Here is a 24,006-nt window from a genome sequence, read left to right as displayed (position 1 = left end):
CAAAAAAAACCCGCCTATAAAATAGAGGGAAGATAACTATAAATAAAAAAAAGGGGTAAGATAGATTAAAGAGATATTAATATATAGGTAGCAGCTAAATTATTAAGAAGTAGTAATTAAGTAAGGTTAGTAATATTAAGGGAAAGATATTATAAAACTTATAAAAAGGCTGGTTATAATATAAGAACCTATTAGGCTGTTATTAAGACCTCTAGAGAAGAGTATAATAATTAATTTTAATTAATTTAAGGTATTATTATATTTTTATTAAAGTTTTAATTTTAAAGGTTGGTATTTTTATTATACAAGCTTATTTATTATATAAGCTTATTATATACATTATATTATCATTAATATAATATATACTATTATATACTATTATACACTATTTTACATTATTATCCCTTATTTCTTATTTTATTCTTTTATTTATAATTTATTTTATTCTTCTACTACTATATAACCTCTAATAAAAATATATATTAAAAAGAACTTTAAAAATCTATTTAAAAAGATAGCCTAATATTTAACTACTTATAATTTATAATTATATTTAAGGCAGTTTATATTACTAGCTTTACTAAATATAATATTATATTAGAGTTTAAAAAAGCTAGTATTTAGCTAATATTAGTAATATCTATAATTAACTATATTATCTCTAAGTAGTAAAAATAATAAAAAGTAATATATTTATCTATTATAAAGCTACTACCTATAAACTCTTAATTTTAAAATATTTAAAATTAGATAGAATATATCTATTAATATTACTAAGAAATTATAAGCTTATTAATTCTCAAAGCTATTATTAATATTTATAATATAGTTATTAAGGCTGCTTTTATATATAAAAAATATAAGGCTTTTTTAGTAAATTAACTTAGCTACTTAAAGAAATATAATAAAAGAAAAAAAATTAAGTAATAAATTAAGCTAAGTAGTAACTTTATTATAAGTATTAGATTTTCTAATATTTAAGCTTAATATAAAATATTTATAATAGCTATAGAAATTAAGAAATAACTTATATAACTATAATTAACTTAAAAAATTATTCTTTAAGAAATTAATATATTTAAAATATATTAAAAAGAAGAAAATAAATTTTATAGAATTTAAAGCCTATTTAAATTAATTTTTAATTAGTAGCTTAAATAAACTGAAAATTTATTATAATATACCTTTCTTAAAAAATAAAAAAAAGTATATAATAATATTCTTAGCTAATAGCTAAAAAGAGTATTTTTTAAAATCTAAAAATAAACTCTTTATATCTTAAGGCTAATTATTATAATAAATTAAAATATATAGCCTTATAGTAATAAAAAGATTAAATTCTAAGATATTAGGCTATTTAAAAATAATAATAATAATATTAAACTTATAAAGCTTAATAACCTAAATAGTAATAATCTTTTAGATATAGAAATACTATTAGAAATAACTTTCTTATTACTATTAGATTCTTTAAATTTAGCTAATAACCTAGATAATAATAACCTTATATTATTATAACTTCTAATTATAATACTAAGAATATTAGATTATTAGTATATAAAGAATATTATAAGAGAGTTATAAAAGAAATAGGCTACTATAGTAATAAGAGTAATATTACCAATATAAAGTTATAATAGATAGCTTAGAAAGATACCTTAGAATAGGCAGCTTAATTAAGCCCGGAAATATAATTTCTACTATTTTCTTTATAAAATATTATTTTTAACTATTTCAGGGCTTTTTAATAAACTAGCTTATAGTTATATTCCTCTTTAAATAACTATATTGCAATATCTAAAAGATTATAATCTTAAAATAGTCTATTTCGCCGCATTAAGGGACGAAAAGTGGGTGATAATAATTAAAGGTACTAACAAGGGTTTTTGTAACCAACCTCGGGACGAGGTTAGTAGGCGGCTGGCCCCACAATGCCAACGGGTACTTGTTCCGCGCCTCTCAGTTGGGCCCCGCAAGGCCGCGCCAACGGGTACAACTCGGTGTCCATCGTGGTGGGGCTGTCCCTACTCCCTAGAAAACCCAGGCATCAGGCGTGTTCTTCGCCATCCGAAATTTATCCCAGACCCTCCCTGCCAATATTTTGACATCCACTGCCCAAAACAGCACATTCAATCCGACGGAGCCAGCCGACCGACCCAGCACCAATGCAGCCTCGAAAGCGCAACAGCAATGCTTGCGATGCATGTAGAGCCCGCAAGACCAAGGTAACGTGCTCCGTCCAGCGCGCCCATGCGTCAATCAGCAGGCAATATTGACTAGTAAATATGCAAATGCTAATGACCATTCGCGAACAAGTGTGAGTATGATGGTGCCAACTGCTATTCCTGTGTGGCCTTGGAGATCCCATGTACGCGCAATATGCCGAAGAAGAGGAGGGGTCCTGTAAACCGGTCGGTTGTCCCTGGTATTATCAGCATCCTTCTTTGTACTGATTCTAGTCTAGATATGTCACGGCCCAACGACAGCACGAGGCCTGTTCAGATACGTCGCCTCCGTTGATATCCCATACGCCAGGATCCACGCATTTCTCGGCAGCTACAGACGCTCCCGGTGGTCTGGATCAGCTTGGTCCACCACATGTCATCACCGAGACCATTGAGGACTGGTTCGAGCTGGTCCATTGTGTCAGCCCCGTTCTACACCGCGCTAGCTTCCTCAGGAGACTCGCCAACGGCGACGCGACGCGTGACCCCGAGTTTTGTAATCTTGTCGTCTCGGTATGTGCAGCTACGGTCTCCGTACTAAAGAGGTCACGGCACCGGGGAGTGGTCACGGTCTCCAAATGCATGAAAATTATCCGCAGCAACGACCCCGGGGCTCCGCGAATGGAATTCACCCTGGAGTGGTGCCAAACCAAGTACAATCTATCGATTGCTTGTTTGACAAAATATGGGACGGACAGCCCCACTGTCATCCACCTCTTCTCTGAAGCTGCCGCTGGTGTCAGATACCTACTCTTTTCAGCCCCAGATAAACTGTCATTCGTGTCGAGGGAGCTGCTAAAACGCCTATTGTATCTAATTTTTGCAGGCCAGTGGTGAGTACCTCTTTCCCTCCTAGCCATAATAGTTCTGACGGATCTCACAGCACCTTTGGGATTCTAGGGAGGCTCCACGCGATGCCCCTTGTCGATTCCGCAACTCTATCATCTCGGAAACCGCGTTTCTGCACGGATCAGGAACTTGAACCACACGTGACGCACCAGGATCACCCTTGGCACGGTGATGCGACTTCTTACATCCCTGGCCTCGTCCACCTAGTACATCTCTTCCAGTTATGGTATCAAGCCCAGCAGGAAAGACCGGCCACGCTCTCCACTCTGCAGAGTGCTTTACATCGTGTACAGGCAGGACTTGATGATCTCCCCAGAGAACTTCGTTGGCGTGGTGGCCTGTCAAGGCCACCATGTGGTAATCTCGGCACTGATGTACAGGTCGTCAACTTATACATCACCCAAATTCATATAAGATCGAACCTTGTCGACCAGATCGACTGTATTTCGAAGGGTACGGACTCGCAAGCGGCATCTGTGGAGTCGGCCATAGAAAGGCAACGTATCATTGATGATATGCTTGCGATTGTTTGCCTCACACCCGACGAGATTCTTGAAGTTAATGGGTATACTCTAGTATTGAAACTTCGAGACATCGGCCTGACTCTTCTCAATGAAGATGTGAATACACCAAACACCCTTGTAAACCTTGATAAATTACTAGCGAAGCTGGAGAGGCTCGACCAGAATCATGGATCCACCGTCGACGAGCAGGCAGCTTCCTAAAGTCAGTTGGAACACTCACAATATGGTTTGGCAATAAAAGAAAAAAAAGAAAAAAAAAGAAAGAGGGACGAACGGAGGGCAAAATTACTGCTTTGGTTTGGTCTCGGAGGTGTGTTTATATCTAATTACATAAATCCTAACAGCAAGAAAACCTAATGCATGACGTGGACTCGTTCGTTCATAGCTCATCCTCATCCTCCTCCAGGCTGTAAGCAACAACCTCTGCAATGGCAGTCTTGGCCGGGATAGTGACTGCAATGGGGAAGCCGCCATAGTCAGGGTCTTCGTTAGGCATGATATAGAACTCTCCATGGCGGGTCTCATCGCCATTCATCACACGACCTGTAGTGAGGTTACCGTCACCGTCAACAATCTTCTCCGCGCAGTTGAGGATACCAGAGAAAGTGGACTTGGGGTTAGTACTCCTGAAAATGACCTGGTAGCCCCAACCGAGCAGTAAGAACTTGCCGTCGCCCTGGTGAATAATGATGCCGCATCCAGGTCCCGGCTTGCCAAATACAAATGACCTCATGATGGTCAATTCAAAGTTGCCGAAGACCTTGACCCACTTCTCTGGCTCATCCTCCTCCTTGTGTTCATCGAAGAAGAACCCCGTGATATCATCCGGACGATTGGCTTGCGCGTCGAGAATGTGTTTGCTCATCGACTGCAACAGTCCGTATACTCTAGTCATCGGGGTTGTCGCGGCCTCGAGCGTGTCGATGCCGAAAGGCGAGCACCCCATTGCGCCATACGTGCCGAATGCGAGAAAGACCCTGCGGGCGCCGGCTTCGTCACGCTTTTGCTCCGGGATGAAAAGGGGTTGGTTCTGGTACCGGTACTGCTGGCACACCCATTCGTAGTTGTGGAAGTAGACGTCAGGGGAAAGGAAGTCAAGGGCAGGCGCGTTGAACTTCCAGATATCCATGACGTGGGGGTAAGGACCGCCGGAGGGATAGATACCGGGCTTGACGCCTCCGGCAGCGACGAGCGATCTGTGGGGGCCAAGAGAGGCAGAGAGGTCCAGCGTACTGGGCTCGTCAAAGCTGATCCACGTGTTGGTGAAGAGGGGGATGGGGTATTCAGCCTTGCCGGCAGCCGCAACCTGGCCAATGTAGTTTGAGAAGCCATGCGCCATGAACACTTCTTCAGCTCCGAGGCCCTTGCCGAAGGCCTGCTCCCAAGTCGCGCCTGCTGAGACGTTCGAAAATCCGGGGAAGCGCATCTGGAACCGGGGGTGCCCAGCGGAGGACTTCAAATGCTTCAGAAGGTCCTCTGGGATCGGCTCGCTGAAGAGCTTATTGGCCAGCGGCGATCTATCTCTCGAGTCGCCGAGCAGGCCGGTTTCGTTTTCAACCTGTACCATGATGACGGTGCTGTGGTCGCCATCGAACTCCCGGATATGGCGCATCAGGGTGGCGAATGCCTTGGCATCTGCCTCCCATGACCGCGAGTGGAAGGGGGAAAGAAGCTCCAGAGTTTCCTTCTTGCGGTCTACCTCGGCGTGGATCCGGGGGAAGCGCTTGTGGTCCTTCTTGACCCAGGCAGGGACGTAGGTGCTCCGAGCATTCTTGAAGCTGCCAAACCAGAGAAGGATTAGGTGGAGACCGTGTCTCCGGGCATCCAGAATCATCTGGTCGAGCTCCGAGAAGTCGAAATTACCCTCGGTGGGCTCAATCATCTCCCAGTGAACTCCACCAAGCAATGTGTTGATGTTCATTGCCTTCATGTTTGGCCACACGCCCCTCATGAACTCGGCGTTGGACATGCTAGAGTTGTGCAGTTCACCACCGAGGCACAAGAACGGCTTGCCCCGGACGATGAGCTGGTGGGAGTTCACCGTCTTCTGTAGATGGGGGATGTCCTGAGCTGGCTGCATTGTGGCTGCTGATTCGGACAAATGGGGCGTGTAGGTAAAAAGTGAGTAATTGAACTGAAACTAGGCGAAATTGATGGTGAGGGGGATGCAAGAACCGTATGCTTGAAGTTATCCATCATCTCTAGAATCCATCAAAGACGTTTGTTATTTATGCTCTTCGGTCAAGATGCTTAGTCAACACGGAAACCGGTTGGTCGGCAATATTGCGCGCCGAGATTGTTTCCGCTGGTGAACGGACACATTCCTTGGACCCTGGGACTCAGCTGTGCGCGTAAATTTCGGATGTTGTTCCTGGTGGGCATCCTCATGCATAGAAGGGCTTCAGTCTTTGGCTTTAGCAGCGATTCCGAAGTTGAGCCGTGGTGTGGGCAACCAGGTGACAGGTCTGGCCAGGAGGCAAAGTCGCACGATGCTGTGGAGTTTCAGATCCGAGGTTTAGGCAATACATAAATCGTTAGTGTGGTCGAATAGGTCTGGCGGAGAGGCGAAGTGACACGATGCTGCGGATAGTCTGTGTGGCGCCCGAAGTTATTCCGCCTGAAGAGGCTCTTCCCTATGCTTCCCTTGGACTGTAACCCCCCCTACTCTCCCCGCCTCCTCGTCTCGCCCGGCTCCATGTCCCTGGAATGGATCAAGCCCAGTTTACTCTGTACTTTAACCGGTCTTCGGTGCGTGGAGTGACAGTGCCCCACACCCCTATCATACGACCATCATTCTGGGGAAGTCCGGGGCGCGTCTTCGTCGCCCCCTCAACACTATTGTCACTAGTCTCTCCTCTCCGTGCCTCGTGAGTATCTATATGGCGTGTGCCTGGCCATGAACGAAGCTCCTTCAATTGTCTATAAGAACCTAGCATGTTGCTGCGTCTCTTTCTTTCTCGGCAACCAACCCACTCTTATCTTCACCTCTTTATCAGATCATTCCTCCTTACTCTGATCAGCATCGTCCCATCATGACTAAAGTCCAAATGAGTGATCCACTCTCGGCGAGCCACGAAGAAGAGGCAGTGGCAGCACCAGCCATTGCCCAGTTGCCAAACGAAGAGGAACATCAACCTGGCAAATGGCAAGCCATCAAGAGCAATCCTCGCGTATTCGCCTGGTGCCTATTCGCCGCATGGTGCACCCTCCTGGTTAGTTTCGAAAATAACGCGTCCGGAATAGTCATCGGTATCCCACAGTTTCGAAAAGACTTTGGCAACTATTACAAAGGGGACTGTCATCCCAGGCAACTGGCAGTCGGCATTTTCTGGGGCTCCCGTGGCTTCGTCAGTTCCCCCCCCCACCCACCCCAAGAAAACTCGGCTGGATCGTCTAACATGTGCAAAGGACGGCCATAGGGGCATTGATAGCCGCTCAGGTGGCGGATTCGATCGGCCGTAAATGGACCATCATGGTCTCTCTCCTCGTTTCGTACGCCGCTATAACCCTCGAATTCGTGTCGACGACTAACCCGGTCTTCTTCGCTGGGAAGTTGGTCAACGGATTTGCCGTCGGCACCTTAGCCGCTACAACCGCCACCTACATTGGCGAGATCAGCCCGCTCGCCCTCCGTGGTATGCTGACGTGCATCATAGCCTTTGCATATACAGTCGGTCCCTTCGTCGCGGCCCTGATCCTCGACGGTATTGGTTCCTCGACTACACGATGGACGTACCGTGCCGTGTTCTGCTCTCAGTACGGATTCTGTGCCGTGGCAACCCTTTTCGCCCCCTTCATGCCCGAGTCGCCGTGGTGGTTGGCCAGCAAGGGTAAGGACGCAAAGGCGCTGCGCAGCCTTAGGTCCCTGGGATACACGGCGGAAGAAAGTGCCGAGCAGCGCCTCGCTCTTATCAAATTCACGTTGGAGGAGGTTCGCGCCGAGACGGAGGGCGTCGCCTACCTCGAATGCTTCCGCTACTCGAACCTGCGGCGGACTATTATCAGCGTTAGTCCGTTGTCGATCCAGGCCCTCTCTGGCGTGCTCTTCATCGCCTCGTATTCAACCTACTATGCCCAGCTAGCCGGTTACAGTAGCAAGATGAGCTTTAAGCTTAACATTACTCTCCAGGTCGTCTCCATGTTCGGCAACATATGCTCATGGGATCTGATCGATCGCGTCGGACGTCGCAATCTTACGCTCTGGGGCACCGTAAGCCTCACCGTCATCCTCATGATTGCCGGCGGCCTCGCTACGGCGGGAACAACCGCCTCGATCAAAGGATGCGTAGCAATGATGATATTCTTGGGTTCATATACAATAGCACAATTGGTGCCACCGCCTACACCATCCTCACCGAGAACGCCACCGCCCGGCTTCGTGTCAAGACCATTGCCATCGGAGTCGCTCTACAGAACTGTTGGTACACGATGTGGAGTTTTGTCCTCCCATTCATGTTCAACCCCGATAAGGCGAACCTCGGCGCTAAGGTAACCCACATTCTACCCCTTCCGGTTTTCTTGATTCAATTTCGACTCACTATTTGACCACAGATATCTTTTGTTTTCGGAGGCCTGTCCATTCTCTGCTGCATATACGTGTTCTTCTACCAGCCCGAAACGACCGGACGATCCTACGAGGAATTGAACGAATTATACACGCGGAGGATCCCGGCACGGAAGTTCAAGACCACCGTCACCGAGGTGGAGTCTCGGGTAATGCAGATGGAACAGAAGCTGGCCAGATAAAGGGTACGCCTAGCCGGACGAATCGGCCGAGTGTGGATAGTTATCTCTTTGTTAGCTCTCTCTACTCTACTAAGGATGCTGTGTTCTTTGTTATATTGTCGTACGTCATGTTGGCTCTCAATCATATTCACTCTCAATTAGTGGAGAAAAACGATGCGGCGAGATTTGTGTGCAGAACGATTAGCATTGACTCATTTAATAGCCTGGCTAATGCATTTACAACTGTGACTCGTAGGCTAGCTATTATATCGGCTACCCAACCCCACGAACTAACTTGTTGCATTTGCCACCAACACGACGTCCACAGAGCCAATGCTAGCCGGTAGTTTTCTTAGCGTCTGTGCAAAACAGGACACGACGTCGTTTCCCTGCATACACAAACTAGACCCCCCCCAATTTTATACAGCGTGTCTCAATTTGCCCCATCTTGCGCGGGGTCAGGTAGACATGCAAGAGGCCTTTCTGCCACAGGATTCACACCAAAATCCTCTTGTCCCAGCCATCGCTGCCATCCGCCAGACCCGGCTCTTAGCTTCTTTACGAACACCCATCTTTCCATATTCCCCACGTCACGATCAGACACGCGCAGACAAGAGCCATTTATATAGTCCACTCAATGCCACGATCGATTTGGACATAATTTGCCGATGAACAAAAGGAGTGGGTTACGAAACCTAACAATTCGTGGTGGGAAAAACGAGCAATGCCAGAGTTAAGTAGCAATCGGAAAGCTTTTATAATTCTGGTTAAATTATTCCACGCATATGAAATTCATGGTCTGATTCTTACCAGCGTGAGTTGCGGGGGTATATGACCTGTCGCAGTGCATTTGCCAGCTTGTTTTCGACTTGGCTTCGTGTTGGGCATTACAAATAGCCAACTCCAAGATTACTATGCCGAGGCCGATCGTTTCCACATTCCAACCTGGAACACAGTCGGCCCTTTTCGAAGTCATTGTGCCCATGCAGCGCCGAATAACTGCCGGGACCTACAAGCAGCGCTTCCAGGTCCCAGCTCGGCGTCTCGCTTCTTCAACTCCCTCCGGTCTTCCGTGGCACTACTCACTGTCAATTGTTACTAAACATGATATGATAATGGTCCCCGTCACTCAATGCGGTGAGTAGAAACCAGTCTCGGCTTCGTCTTCCTCCGCTAAGTCCGGATGCGATGTTAGCTTAGGAAGCGGAAGATTGAGTTAATCGGTTGCCATGCATTGATCTGCACGAGGTGCCGGCTAAAACAACGGACCTATATCATGCAGTCATAATTCTGCCGGAACTTAATCTTGGCTACGACATGAGCCGGCGGAATGCTATCCGTTAGGGGGGCGATTTTTAGTCCCTTCGAGTACTAAACTAAGTTGCCCGAGTGCCGGTGCTCGATTGTCTCCAGTGCGGAATCCCTTCTCCGCTTCTCCGCTTCTACGCCTCTCCACCGTAGTTATCACCCCCTGATCCCAGTGCTTGGTAATCGCAGCGCCGAGCTTCAGCCTAATATAGGAAAACTGTTATTCCGAAGGTTACACTCGCAGCGTTCAGTGTCCGGCAGGTCACTCATCGAACTTAACATTGAAGGTCTAAGTAGGGCGGCATCATGTTTACGACTGGAAACGGTAATCGACATCGAGACAGAGCAAATTTAAAGAGGGCTTTCGTATTGAATAAAATCCGATAAGGGGAGTGAGTGTATTGGCTTTATACAACGACTAACTACATAATAACCTTGTGTAACAGAAGCTAAATCGTTTACAAGCTATCAGCCTCCCACATATACAGTCCGTAAGGCGTGCCCTTAAAATCCCACTGACCAAGTCTTCTGCCCGAGTCATTGCCAGCGCTTGCAGCAATAGCAATATACGGCATCAGATGCTCCACACTCCCAGGTACATGGGCCAAGTGTCTCCCCGGGGCCTCAGGCCACCCACGAAGGAACTTCAGCCTTTGTCCCTGGTCTTTGGTCTGCGCGCCATCCCGCAAGAAGTCTTCGAACAGCTGAATTTCTCTCGGCGGCCACGGCAATTTATCTTCCGGATCAAAGTAGGCAGCACCAACTACCGAAAAGTCGTGGCAAGATCCGCCGCTGCCCACAACGGCAAAGCCCTGGTCGCGGAATTCCTCGAGCGCCTCTCCCAGATGGATATTCTTCTCGGTAGCATCTTGCTCAGAATCACCCCTCAGGATGGACATCTGCACGATTGGAATGTTGCCGTCCGGGAACATGATGCCCAACGGAACATACACGCCGTGATCCCATGCGCGATTCTCGACCACAGGAGTGAAGCCTGAAGTACGCAGACGCTCGGCAATAGAACTAGCTAGGTCTGAATTGCCTTTGCCTTTGTATTCAATCTGGAAAGCCTCCTTCGGGAGCTTGCTGCGCATATCCTCGAGATCGTAGTCGTAGAAGATCTCCGGATTGTCGGAGCCGGTGATGTGGGGTTGGTCCGTTTCCCAGTGGGCTGTCAGGAGGATGATGGCTCGGACATTGTCGAAGTAATGAGCCTGATCGCGGAGCATTTGGCGGTAGGATTCGTGGTCTTCAATGAAGACGGGGAAGGGGCCTCCGCCATGGGAGATGAAGAGTGCTGGTGCACGCTTGGTAGACTTGGAAACCACCATTGGATAGGCAACTTCAAAGGATTATGCAAAGCAATAGAGTAGTGGAAGGATCATGCAAAGCAACAAACCGTTGGAGCAATACTGACTGTACACGTGTACAGAGGCTTCGCTTCTGAGCCTTGGCTTTATACTAAGACTTTCAAAGCACGGCACAGGCGTAGGGGCAGCGTGGCATCCATAGATGAGAACTAACTTGACCAAGATTCTGTTTCACTACCCCGCGCGGAACCTGTCAAATCCACGGACAATTGCCAAAGTGCGAACTCCCGATGGTCGTCGCCCACTTAGCGTTGCCCCGCTTCGCGTTTCGGCATCGTCTGGCTTAAACGCGAGACAACGCGAGGGCGACGGTCGCCGAGTCCGAAAGCTCCAAGTATCTCAACTGTTGAACTTGTAGTGGCTCCCCGGAATTAACTTTCCATATATATGCACCAGAGTGCCGCTGTGTTTCAAGACGCTAGCCGTAGATGGTCACGCTCTGAACTTTCGACTTGGCCAAAGTTTACTTCACCAATAATTACCTATTCTTCATTAAGCTCTGATCAATCATGTCCTTGACAGTTGGAATTGCTGGCCTAAGCGGTCGATTTGGCCGTCTCATTGGCGAGATCCTCCTCAAACGCCCTGCCTCTGAGGTCAAGTTGCGTGGCTTCTGCCGCGAACCTCGCAAGCTCGCCAAGTCGCTATCTGATAACCCTCGTGTGGAGGTTGTCCAAGGTTCCGCCTTCGACTCTTCCGCCGCCCGCACCTTTGCAAAGGGCTGCGACGTGGTTATATGCTGCTACCTGGGCGCTGACAAGCTTATGATCGACGGCCAAAAGCTCCTCGTCGATGCGTGTGAGGCTGAGGGCGTCTCGCGTTTCCTAGCGAGTGACTGGACGATCGATTATACCAAGTTGGAATATGGACAGCTTTTCCCCAAGGACCCAATGAAGAGAGTCAAGGACTATTTGGATACGAAGGAGCGTATCAAGGGGGTGCATGTCTTGATCGGCGCGTTCATGGATACTTTCTTTACGAAGTATTTTGACGCCTGGGACCCAGAGAAAAAAGTGTTTACGTTCTGGGGAACTGGTGATGAAGTGTTGGAATTTTCAAGCTATCGAAACTCGGCCGAGTATACCGCCGCGGTCGCGCTGGATCGGAAGGCTGTGGGACTGCAGAAGTGTGAGTGCATCATAACACGATGCCGGAACTTGACCATTCCTGCTAACATGTTTTCTTCACAGTCCTTGGTGACCGTGTCAGCATTAAGCAAATCCTTCAGCATTTCGACTCCCAGTATAGCTTCAAGCCCGAGCTCAAACTGGTCGGCTCCAAGGAAGACTTGTACAAGCACATGTACGAAGTACGGGAGAAGGAGCCCGATAATGTCTTCAAGTATATGGTCTTGTAAGCAATACCGTCACTGTATAACTCTTCACAGAATTGAATTAATGTCTGGAACAGATTTTACAAGTACTACTTGATCAACGGACAAACCCACCTCGGAGCCATAGAGAATTCGAAATACCCTGACATCAAGCCGGAGACGTTCCGAGACTTTTTAAGAAGACATACCGTGGACCAACTATCGCAAGCAGTGGAGGCTTTAGAACACTAAGTGTGAGGGATTCGCTGCATATCGACCCCTACTTGGTTCAGTTACCTATCATCAAGCTATAGTACAGAAGGACTGTCTACTACTGTACTAACTAAAATATCCACCCAACCTTTGCCATAGATCACTCCGTTTTTTTCTTTTCTTTTCCGGGTGGTCGCAATTCCTCTATCAATTAAAAGAAGGCGCTTGGGTACAAATTGAATATACTCGAGCAAGCAGAAAGATTGTAAACGCATGATTTTAGTGTAATGGATATCAGATAGCTTTATTATATCTATTCCCGCTATAACCTCAGCTTATATATCGCGATGATATATATGATCAGCTGTGAACATCAGAGACTACCAATGATTACATTTAAGATTCGCTTCTTTATAACTTTGGGGGATGTCAAAAGAGGTCTGGGAATCAGCAGGCAGTGGCTATCTAGCCACAAATCCCCACTGTAGGGTATACTCTCTGGTGGAATCTGTATGCTTTCAAGCCGTACTTGAAGATTCTGTTGCAAGCCGTTTCGTGGAAAGCGTACCTTGTATCAGTGTATGTGATGATCAAGTCTGAATAGTATCTGCAAATGAAGAGCCTAACCAGACGATCAGCATTTTGCACATCGAATAGTGAGATGGAAGCATGCCGTTGCATGGATCTTGTGAGCTCACAAAGATTGGGCGTGAAGTGACGAAGTCTTATTGGATTGAGGAGCTCGAAAAATGTATCATGATCTACTGCTACGATGAAGGCTCTGCACCAGCAGATTGAAGTCAGATTGCTGTCTAAGCTAACAGGACCTGTTGTGGCCTCAGAACGATAAAAAGAGAATACCTGCCTCTGATCCGGCTTCGGTTTCGGTTTCGCTCCCGGGCCACGCGGCGGTAAGCTGGTAATTTCCGTGTTGATCTTTTCTGAACTGTACGGCAAAGATCCAAATCATCACCTCTGCCCGCAGTCTAGACCAATTCTGGAGGATTAAATACGGATGTATGCGAAGCCACACGCCGTTACGTCAGGTAATCTTTGATTAATAACATGAACCTTAGCCAGAAAAGCTGGCGCACAAGACGGTGTGGAGAACGGAGAATAGCCTTTGTCCGACGAAGGCCGAAGTTGATAGACTGCCCCAGTGGATAACCTAGGGACCAGGGGTCTGATTTTATTAAGCTTGTCATGATTTGAAAGGGGCTGTCGGCGGAACTAATGCTTCGGCTGGTGTATTGACTACAATTCCATAATGAATGATCATGGTAATTTGCGACAACGTCGGCCAATTTTTACCCTTCAGCAGACTGACCCCATCGTAGCTATATTATCAAGATGTATTCGCCTCGACACGCACTATTTAGCCTTGCAGCCCTTTTGGAGGGGGTCCTAGAAGTCACAACACTGCAGGCATCTCATTATCAGTCAATCAATCAATCAATTTATTAACGCCCGGCGGCCGAGCCGAAAGGGCGCTGATTAATAACATGCATATACGTTGCTCAAATTGTGTCCTCGCCTTCGTCTCATTATTTCACTGCTCAAAGGGGCAATACAACCTCCTCCCAGTGCATGGAAAAGTCCATCTGGCACGGACCTGCGACTGAAGTGGGTTTAGTGCATTGGGGGGGGCTTATGAAACCTTTTACCGGATACTAAGTGCTTTACGATGATCTTTTGCTAGGATAACGGCTGTAAAATACGACAGAGTGACGTAAACAGGAGGGACCGGTCCGGCAAGCGGCCCGCCAAAGGAAGCCTGGAGGAACTGTGCTGGCGTGATGAAGCTGGTGAAGAAGGGCTGCTTGTAGGTATTATCAGTAAGATGGTGGATTTAAAGTATTCCGATAATCTGGGTGGAGACAGGGCGGTCACCCGTGGCAGAACCCTGGGCCCCAGTTTTAATTAACAGGAACTGTCAAAGCTGTTGCGCATGACTTTAGCGGATCGGAGCACCCCTCCAACAGATCACCAGTAATTCATAGGGATTATCAGCAATTCCTATACCAACCCTTCCAATCCAGTTAAGAACCATAGGTATATATACACTCATTTTCTCTTAAATAGTAAGTCCAGTATAACACACTAAGTATATAAGACATTTATTTAGTTAGCACTTTCTTAGATAGATAGTCTAATAGCCATTAACATACAATTTTACTATTACTATATCGTAATTTATCATACTCAATATAACATTATAATCTATTAGATTATATACTTCTAAGTCTGGAACTTACTGTAGATATAGATTAGACCCGACTATCACAGGAAGGTTATGTTTTTAGTCAATATTAGCAATCTAGTTATATAACTATGCCCTTCTTTTTCCTGCTATAGTTCTCTTACTTTAGATTGGCTTAGGAGTGCTTTGTTGCTTCCTCTTATATATTGGAGTAGGGGAAGTAGGATTAAGTTGGTCATCTAACATTTGCTCTATATCTAAACTACCATCCATACAATTGCTATCTAAATTGCCAGTTAGCTTAAGAAAGAGATTTAAAAGGGATAAGACATACCCGAACTTAGAATTAGAAACACTAGATTAACATTAATTGTAATTAGAGTCAGTAGTATATATTTTTCTCCAGAATAGGCTAGCAGTTTAGTTGCCTTATAATCTAAGTGCTTTAATAGTAGTATTAGGAAATTAGCTTTCTTTTATAGAGACTGCTTTTAACTACAGATTAGAGATAAGAATGGGTTTCTACTCATAACGCCCCAGGGCCAGCTAGTTGTAGCAGCGTAGGCAACTTATTAATAGGATTTGACGATGTGGGCATGAATATATTATATATAGATAGGGCACTCTGCCAAATAAATTCCCAATCGTCAGGGAGAATTACCAAGATCCGGACGGTGGAATTAACGACTTGTAGGCCTTGAATAAGATTGCAGTTAAGGACCCCAAGATACAACCGCTACATACAATCCACGACCCTTTAGAAAAGGGTTCACAGCTTGTTGCATCCACCGAGAAGGGAACTCTATAGCTATTACTTTATGGGGAAGAGGAGGAGGATGTGGCATATATATATACCTTTATAAGAAGGGCAGTCATTCTCTAGCACAAGTAAGAACCCAGCTTTATAAACATCAAAATCTTACTTAGCAGCTCTAGCTAGATATCCTTCTTAATATAGAAAGTATCTAGATTAATAGAACAGCAAGGGATATATATACTGAAGAGCTTAGCCAGGGGGCATCTTTGTTGCTACTATTAAGAGTTAAGGGATAATACTATAGAATTGTAAATATTAATAACCTATATAAGTAGGATATAAGAAGATATATAGAGTGAGGCTGCTATTGCATAGCAGTGCTAGTATAACCTATATAAATTAAGTTTCTTCTATCTCCTATCTATCTAAACTTATACTATAGAAGGTAAGTTTATTTAGATAAAGTTAGGCGACTATAGTAAACTATTTCCCCTTTTAGTCTCCTCTAAGGTTGCTATTCTTACTCTAGAGTTAAATATGAAAAATAGTAAAGAAAGGCTCGAGATCTTATTATCTTTAGAATTAAAAAGGCACAAATAAAAATCGAGAATAAACGCAGGCTAGATAAAGAGCAGGAAGATCCCAGCCTTAAAGTTCCCTGTATTTATATAGTATAAGCTAGCTAGGAGGATTTTATACTAGGCTAAGTTAAAATAGTAGGTAATAATAAGATCTATACTAATTACTCCTTACTTATACTTATTTAGTAATAGAGATATTAGGCAAATAATAGAGGCTAAGAAAGATATTATATTAATTATAATAGAATTACACATAATATTATAAGTAAAATAAGTTTAGGAGAGATAAGGGTAAAGAAGATAAAAATATTAAGTTCTTCTTCTTAAAAAATAGTAGCTTGCTATCTAGATATATACTACTTTTAGTAATATTCTAACCTTAATATTAATATAGTATATTACTATACTAAGCTAGGTTCTAAAGTATAACTTATATAATATATTACTATAAAGTATTAGTTAATAGACTGTTATATCTAAAAGCTAGAATATCCTGGGTTAAAGAAAGGGGTTAATAAGAGAATAATAACTTAAGGTATTAGTAGAAGTAATAGAGTTTAAGAGGGATCTCAGCAGAAACAATAGATAGCTATAAATATAATAATAGTAATTAGAGCTTGTAACTCTATATAAGATAGATTTAGAAGGGGATTTATACTATAAGTCTGTTACTTTACTCCTCTAGACCTTATTATATACTTCTCTCGCCCAGAGAAAGAGTCAGTTTTAGGAAACTTATAGAGTTATTAACAGAGAACTTACTAACATAAGTTATCACTATATAGCAATATATTTAAAGAGGAGCCTTGCTAAGTACTTTAGTATAGCTAAACTACATAATAATCCTTCTTTCCTACCCACTCCACCACAGACACAACTGCCTAGTTAGCAGCAGCAGATAAGAACAGAACCTTAGAGTAATAAGAGTCGGGCTATATAGGAAGCAGCGCAGCAGCAGTTGGAAGAGCAAAGGCAACGCGAGCGGGAGGCGATACAATATCAGCAGCAGACGACACAATAGCTGCAGATAGAAGAGCGCCGGCGCCAACAAGTAGAGAAACAAGCGGAGACAATTCGGCAGCGGGAAGGAGAATGCCGCCGCCAATAAGAGGAGAGGATACAACAGCAGAAACTAGAAAGAGAACGCCACCCACAAGCTGAAGAGAGAAGATAGTAGCTAGAGAGGCACCATCGGAATTAAGAGGAGGAGGCTCGACGTCGAGACGAGATGGCGGCACATACAAGCAATCGCCGTCGCCGGGCTAGGGAGGCGAGACAGAAGCTAGATTTACCAAACCCAGAGTATGAATCCTTCTTAGGGCACCCGAGGTCTCTTAAGCGCGCAAAGACTGACAATAACCAGAAGACGTCGTCGGCCAAGGCAAGATAGACCTTCTAACGCCATCCCATCCTAACAGGCAGTTTCTCCTGACCTGATATCTATAGAGATGATTATGCGGCAAAAAGAAGCGCTACGCAGGCTGATATAAGCAGTAGAGCAGTCCTTCCAAGAGAAGCAAGCGGCCTCGAATCGCCGTAATTAGTACAACCCTATGCCTGCACACCGTAAGATCGACACAGTCCAGTCCTTTCTGAAAGCCTTCCACGATAAAGGCAGCATAGAGATAGCAGTATGCTCGGTTTGCTACGTACAGAAGAAGCCACGGGACCTAGATTATATCAATTAGAAAAGGGCGTTGCCTAATGAGATTCGTTCAGCAATGACCAACTTACTGGTGTGTAAGAGATGCTTCCCAGAGGGAGATGGCGAGACTGCAGTGCCGATATACTTTACCTATCAAGCGGCTTTTAATCGAGGCAGAGTCCTAGAGGCATGCATGGGGAGCACAATACTCATCAGCTGCGAGCATAGGTATCCAAAGAAGCTAAAAGACCTTACCCCTCTCAAAGAGAAGCTAATCTCTCTTAATACGGTATATGGGTTCATCACCAAGTTTAACATCCAGCATGGGCAGCTAACCGGCCCGATATATCAAAAGTACGTTGTGGGTCATATTACGGTATTCCCTAATAATATGGAGTTTTTGGCTGCTACAATCCTGCCGCACCTACTTGTATCGATACTGGAGTAGGTGCATGTGATTTGGACCGGCTTAGAGCGGCCGACGCCTCGAGATGTAAGTAAACTGCTCAGCATTCGACCTGGTGCCCTCCGCACAGCATTACAGTAGCTGCAAGCAAATAACCCCCTTTATATTGATATCGTAATCTACAAAGAGAAGATAGAAAGTTGGGCCTTCAAAAATAGCAGCAATATACTAATACAAGCTTACCAATGCATGATAAGGGAAGAAGAGACTGCAGAAGAGCTTATACAAACAGTATAGATTGTGCCTCCAACAGATCGAGGGCAGAACCCTCCTAATCAAGCGTTATCAGTCGAGGATATTGCAATAAAGCTAGTAGAATGGTCTAAGTATAACCCTAGACAATCTAAGCCTATGCCGCATAGCATATAACAAACCCCTAGCTTAAAGAAGGCGACGGCTGAGGAAATGTCCAAGCGGGTATTTAAGCTACACTCCTCGGCAATATTCTCGATCGATAAGCAGGCTACCTTCGCAGAGGAAGACAAGCTAGAGTTTATCAGTCTGGCGCTTCAGGCAGAGCGCCAGTTCGACGATAGCTACGAAGGTGGTGCCGGCGAGGTCCTGTTGATATATATTTATAGCTCCTCAGGTCGTCCGTTTATCCGGGTGTCACATAGGCACAAGTTCGCAGACGGCTTTTCCCCAGACTATTTCCCAAAAACCTTCCCTAGTTGCTTTTCTTATGGCCGCGGCGGACCACAAGTAGCAGACCGGAACGAGGCAGAAGACCCAGTAAATCCCCTGCTACAAGATATAACCCTAGAATCTTGGGCTAAGGTTATTCTGCAGCAGCATAGCGGGCATTACACCTAACACCCTGCCTTTTCCTTCCTTATATTCAATATAATAATAAGGTCTCGGAACTAATAGATTGCCCAGGGCTGCCTTAAGTAATCGGCTTTTTAATATATCAAGGGAATATACTAGAGGCTAATACCTAAATACTTATACAAAGTGCAAAAGAAGATATTTAAGACGGGAAAGACTATAAATAGGGAGATTATTATACTTATAAAAGAACTCTCACTCTATAGAAATCGGCAACCTTTATTAAATGAGAGCTGTCTATCTATACAGAAAAAGATCTGGTCGATAATAGTAGCATTCAGCCTCACAGCTATTTAATTTACCCTAAACCCCAATAATATTAACAACCTAGTAAAGCTAAAGCTTGTAGCGCATAGAGGATGGGATAATAAGGCTGCTAGAGTGTTACTTTATACTCTAAGTATATTACTACAGGTAATAACTCTTTTAGTTTACAACTCTTTTAGCTTAATACTCTTTTTCTTCTATAAGATTTCTCTTTTTTTTAAGTATTATATTTGTGTCGGGCAACTATTTATTTATGGGAATATAAGTTATTATTATATAACTATTAAGACTAATAACTGTAGGGCTCTCTACCTACACAGCCTATTATAATTAGATAGCAACCTAGCCTTATTAGATCTCGTCTGCAATATAGCTAATCCTAATAAGGGAGAATACCAGTTAAAGATAAAGAGCTTTATAGATAGTATATTTACTGCAACTCTAAATAAGATTCTAGTAAAGAAGGTAGTAGAGTATAGTAAGAAAACTACTATAATTAAGTCTAAGTTTATACATAATATAGAGTAGTTATTAAGGAGATTTAAGTATAAGGCCAACTTTATTATATCTTGCTACTAAGTCCATTACTATATTACTATATATATAAAGTACTCTATTAAGGAATTTTTAAAGGCAGGCCTAGTAAAGTATAAAATATAGCTATACTATTTCCAGGCTTCTTAGAAACTTATACTGGAAACTAACTTTATAGATAATAGCTTACTTAAAGTAAAGAAAGATTATTATATAATTAATTAATATAACTAAAGTATAGCTATAAGGCTATAGTATAACTATAATATATTAATAATTCTTATATAAAAAAAAGAGCTGGTATTTATATACTATATCTACAATTATACTATAAAGCTTAATACTTTTATATAGAAGCAGCTTATTCTTATTATAAAGCTATTAAATTTAGCCTGCTAATAATAAAAAAGACTAGGCAATTTAGGTATTATATTAATATTAATATTAATATTAATAATAGCAGATAAGACCAAATTATTTTTACTATATATTGTAAACTGAATTTTCACAAGTAGAAAGCTTTTATAACTTAAGATACTTAGCTATCTACTTAGCTTTAAAACTAACTTTATAAACATTCTTACTTAAATCTGGATATATCTTAATTTCTTATACTAAGCTTATACTAAATAGTAGCTAAGCCTATAAAAAGCGCTATTAATACTTAGTTAAAATTCACAACTAAATAATATTTATTTTTAAATAAATAGCTTTAAGTTACCCTACTTAGAAGCTTATAAACACTACAGCCTAATTCTCTAAGACTTTTACTTCTATAACTATATATTCTTTGTAGTTTTAAAAAAGAAACCATCCTACTAGAGAGGTATAATACCAATTCCTTTTTTACTAATAGCAACTATCTATAAAAACTGAGTCCAATATCTTTAAACTCTAGGTAAAACAGCAATACCTATATTTAATAGTTATCTTATAAATAAGTTCAACAAATAAGATAAAGTCTTTATAAAAAAGTAGCTATTAAAATCCTCTAATATAAAGAAAAGTACTTATAGTATATTAATAGAAACGCAATCTTATACCTTATCCTATTTATTCCTTAAAATAGGTTTCAAGGCAAGCTAATAGATAATATACCTAGACTTTAATAAAGGTTCTAAAAAAGGCTAAGTAACTAAGTTCACTCTTACATCTATAATATCGCTTTATTACATATTTCTACAAAGGATACTCAGGCCAACTATAAGATTCAAGGTCTAGACTAGGACTTTAAAGAGATCGTAGATGCACACGCCTTTAGCAATTAAAGCGGGGATAAGAATAGCACCAGGGCGAATGGCGAGAATATCAACTCACAAGAATATTATAACGCCTTTCTGGGTGTCCTATCGGCAGTCTGGAGGAGCAAGATCAAAGACATACCCGTGAGTTCGGCGCTGAGATACTTGCATAAAGAGGCGACGGCAATTAATATAGGAGAGGATAACAGCACCGCCGCCCAGCGGGGCCAACAGTTCTACACGATGCTACAAGACATTTAAGATTCACCTTTCCGGGGCACGGGTCTCCTTAGCCGGGAGGAAATCAATGCAATATTGAAGCTCTAGAAGAAAGAAGACACCAGTGTTAGAGTAAATATTCAGGGCAGGGAGAGTAATGCGTTGTCTGCGCATGCTAATGGGCCCTATGGAAGGCTGGATGTCCCACGGCAGCTCGCTTAGATTGAAGAAACTCCAGCTAATGGGGTTGGACCGGGGGGCTAGATGCATCTTGAAGTTGGCCCTTATATATTATATGTCGACGTCGCTCTAAGTTTGGCGAGGCAGTAAACCTTAAATAAGCTACAGTCGATAGCAGTACTACTACTAGTAGTATTCCTCAATAAGCGCGGTACTCGACTTTAAGAAGAGGAGGGTAAGTAGCATCTCCAATATATTAGCAGTAAAGGGGGCACGGGAAAGTCTCGCATTATATATACTATTAAGGATATATTCCGGCTAAAAGGCAGCCTTTATATGCTGCTTCTAACGGGCGCTAACGGAAACGCAGCTGTACTTATTGGTAGAGTAACCCTCCACTCGGCATCCAACATCGGATTTGAAGACAAGATAGAGACTAGGAGGAATGTATTAGAAGAAGAAAAGTTACATTAGAAGAGCAAGACTATATTAGTCGTTAATAAGATCAGCCAGGTAGGCGGCATTACGCTAGCATCTGTAGACAGCCGCTTGAGGCTGTATAGAGATGACGCGCATCGCCCTTTTGGTGGGATCCCAATCGTCATCTTCTTTGGCGACTTCTTCCAGTTCGAACCGGTCCGACAGACCAGCCTCCTCTTAGCAGAGCCTAGAGACCACAGCAGACAGAGATCGGAGAGCTTGGCAAAGCATATAGCAGCACATAAACTGTTCCTCCAGTTTACAACCGTCGTCATACTTCGCGAACAGGTCTGCACCGCCGGGTATGCAAGGTTGCGTGGCTTCCTCCAGCGCCTGCACAATGGGCAGCAGACCGAGCTGGACTTCCAACGGCTATGTCATCGCTTATATAACCAAGCATCCCAGCTATCTTTCGCCGATGGGCTGCGGGCGATCACACCTCTGAACCAAGATAGGTGGGACCTGAATATGGCAGCCATCATGCAGTAGGCTCGCGCCCAGGGCAAGCATATCTCGATCTTCATGGCAAAGCACGACACTAAAGCAGGAAAGCGGTTGCATGTAGAAGAGCTATGCGACGTGCTCCGCTACGGAGACGACTTACAACTCCCAACCCCTGGGTTGTTCTTCTATATGCAAGGGATGCCGGTAGTGGTAACCCGGAACCAGCTTACTGGGTTGAAGCTGGTCAATGGGGCGCCCTTTAAGGCAGTCGACATCTTTCCCGACCTTACCTGCGGCACTATTGCCCTCGCCAGTGACGTGACGCTCCACCTGGGCCCCCCGGTAGCCGTTCTTCTCCAGTCAGATGATATTGCAGACCTCGCAGTACCTAGACTTTCAAAAAATATACTTCTCATTAAGAGCAAAATAGTAGTTATCCCCAACTCTATACAAGAGAAGAATCCTAGCTCGAGAAGCAAGCCAGGCTTTCAGTTGGTCACCCATAGAATAGGACCCCTATGTACCCCCGCCTTTGCTATAACGAACCAGAAAAGCCAGGGTAAGCAGTTCTCAGAGGTCCTTCTTAACCTCAAAGGCGTTCATGGCAGCAGCATAGCAACGAGACCTAGCTTTATAAGCCTATATGAGTAGCTCTCGAGGGCGGAGAGGTGGGAGGGGCTGTATCTCTTCCGGAGACCAGCACGAGGCGATTTTATCGAACCGAAGAATATATTAGATAGATAAATGAGGGATGCTATTTATAAGCTAGAGAGGCTAGGGGACGAGACGAGGCAGCACTTCGAGCGTGGCCACAGACACAAGAGGTAGTTTCAGAATTAGAATGCTATAGCACAGTCTACCTTAGTAACCGAAGTTAACAAGAAAGACAATACTTCTCTCTAGTGCAATTCCAAGGATACTAAGGCCCAATTATAATATTTACCCTAGTTATTACTTTTATAAGCAGTCTTTCTAATTAGTTATTCAACTCCTAATTTATAATACCAAGTATACAAATATATAAAGTAGAGGATTGCTTATAGTAAAAAAGTAATAGTAAAAATAAATAAATAACACCATAAAATTGACAAAGTCTTGGCGAAACTGGACTGTACTTTCTATGTATCTAGTCAGAAGAGCCTAAAGAACCTTTCGGAACTTACTTTGTAGTTCCTCCAGGCACACGGGAAAAACTTACCTATTTGAGCAGTCAAGGCCTGCAACACCGTATTTTACTAACCTTAATGAGGCTCATAAACTACAGCTCCAGCCGAGCTTGTGCCCTTGCTTATCTTTAGGATTTACAATCCCACTGTTGGCAAAGTCTTTTCGAAGTGGTGGAGAGGTATGTCCCGTCCATCCTCGTAAGTTATGATAAACGACGTACTAATCCGAATTACTAGGGCCGAAATCCTCCTAGCGCCTTGAGGCGGCGCTGCACATAGACAGACATGGAGCAAACTCGTTCAGTGGTGGGGAATGGTGGAAGCATGTCGGACTCCCATTATCGGAGTCGGAATAATGGTATTGAGTGTGGAGTTTTTTCGGAGTCGGAGTCTTCTTTGATCGCCGTTCACCCTAGCATCTCCCGATCCAAGCCCAATGCCCCCGCAACTGAGTCATCCTATGGGGGTCTGG

At 43.8% G+C, this 24,006-nt stretch overlaps 6 protein-coding genes across 6 annotated transcripts; 4 read left to right on the top strand and 2 right to left on the bottom strand.

Annotated features, from left to right (window-relative positions):
• The first annotated feature begins 2,098 nt into the window (after nucleotides 1-2,098).
• On the top strand, nucleotides 2,099-3,906 carry BGZ61DRAFT_192396 (uncharacterized protein). Its single transcript, XM_046237821.1, has 4 exons — nucleotides 2,099-2,225; nucleotides 2,317-2,411; nucleotides 2,465-3,058; nucleotides 3,109-3,906. Exons 1-4 carry the CDS (start codon nucleotides 2,166-2,168, stop codon nucleotides 3,797-3,799), a joined length of 1,440 nt encoding a protein of 479 aa, XP_046094643.1. The 5' UTR covers nucleotides 2,099-2,165; the 3' UTR covers nucleotides 3,800-3,906.
• Nucleotides 3,907-3,946: 40 nt separating this feature from the next.
• BGZ61DRAFT_524100 (glycoside hydrolase superfamily) lies at nucleotides 3,947-5,808 on the bottom strand. Its single transcript, XM_046252623.1, has one exon. It carries the CDS (start codon nucleotides 5,676-5,678, stop codon nucleotides 3,978-3,980), a length of 1,701 nt encoding a protein of 566 aa, XP_046094642.1. The 5' UTR covers nucleotides 5,679-5,808; the 3' UTR covers nucleotides 3,947-3,977.
• A 687-nt stretch (nucleotides 5,809-6,495) lies between these two features.
• BGZ61DRAFT_524099 (uncharacterized protein) lies at nucleotides 6,496-8,584 on the top strand (the record flags this gene model as incomplete). Its single annotated transcript, XM_046252622.1, has 4 exons — nucleotides 6,496-6,945; nucleotides 7,038-8,019; nucleotides 8,210-8,347; nucleotides 8,580-8,584. Exons 1-4 carry the CDS (start codon nucleotides 6,631-6,633, stop codon nucleotides 8,582-8,584), a joined length of 1,440 nt encoding a protein of 479 aa, XP_046094641.1. The 5' UTR covers nucleotides 6,496-6,630.
• Nucleotides 8,585-10,000: 1,416 nt separating this feature from the next.
• On the bottom strand, nucleotides 10,001-11,077 carry BGZ61DRAFT_467200 (Extradiol ring-cleavage dioxygenase, class III enzyme, subunit B). Its single transcript, XM_046247745.1, has one exon. The coding sequence runs from the start codon at nucleotides 10,960-10,962 to the stop codon at nucleotides 10,090-10,092; it is 873 nt and encodes a 290-aa protein (XP_046094640.1). The 5' UTR covers nucleotides 10,963-11,077; the 3' UTR covers nucleotides 10,001-10,089.
• Nucleotides 11,078-11,510: 433 nt separating this feature from the next.
• Nucleotides 11,511-12,565, top strand: BGZ61DRAFT_486820 (uncharacterized protein; the record flags this gene model as incomplete). Its single annotated transcript, XM_046249895.1, has 3 exons — nucleotides 11,511-12,129; nucleotides 12,192-12,354; nucleotides 12,412-12,565. The coding sequence occupies 3 exons, from the start codon at nucleotides 11,511-11,513 to the stop codon at nucleotides 12,563-12,565; spliced, it is 936 nt and encodes a 311-aa protein (XP_046094639.1).
• Nucleotides 12,566-18,580: 6,015 nt separating this feature from the next.
• On the top strand, nucleotides 18,581-18,988 carry BGZ61DRAFT_486819 (uncharacterized protein; the record flags this gene model as incomplete). Its single annotated transcript, XM_046249894.1, has 1 exon — nucleotides 18,581-18,988. One exon carries the CDS (start codon nucleotides 18,581-18,583, stop codon nucleotides 18,986-18,988), a length of 408 nt encoding a protein of 135 aa, XP_046094638.1.
• Nucleotides 18,989-24,006: the final 5,018 nt, after the last annotated feature.

Source organism: Ilyonectria robusta (assembly GCF_021365365.1).
Source record: "Ilyonectria robusta strain PMI_751 chromosome Unknown BGZ61scaffold_55, whole genome shotgun sequence".
Classification (NCBI taxonomy): Eukaryota; Fungi; Ascomycota; class Sordariomycetes; order Hypocreales; family Nectriaceae; genus Ilyonectria; species Ilyonectria robusta.
This window is presented reverse-complemented; position numbering and strand designations above follow the sequence as displayed.

What these genes read in the sequence shown, in the direction of transcription:
- BGZ61DRAFT_192396 (XM_046237821.1), top strand. Translation starts at nt 2,166, where the DNA reads ATGCAGCCTCGAAAGCGCAACAGCAATGCTTGCGATGCATGTAGAGCC. An exon ending in GTAGAGCCCGCAAGACCAAG is followed by an intron (nt 2,226 to 2,316) that starts GTAACGTGCTCC and finishes TTCGCGAACAAG; the next exon opens with TGTGAGTATGATGGTGCCAA. An exon ending in CTAATTTTTGCAGGCCAGTG is followed by an intron (nt 3,059 to 3,108) that starts GTGAGTACCTCT and finishes CGGATCTCACAG; the next exon opens with CACCTTTGGGATTCTAGGGA.
- BGZ61DRAFT_524100 (XM_046252623.1), bottom strand. Translation starts at nt 5,678, where the DNA reads ATGCAGCCAGCTCAGGACATCCCCCATCTACAGAAGACGGTGAACTCC.
- BGZ61DRAFT_467200 (XM_046247745.1), bottom strand. Translation starts at nt 10,962, where the DNA reads ATGGTGGTTTCCAAGTCTACCAAGCGTGCACCAGCACTCTTCATCTCC.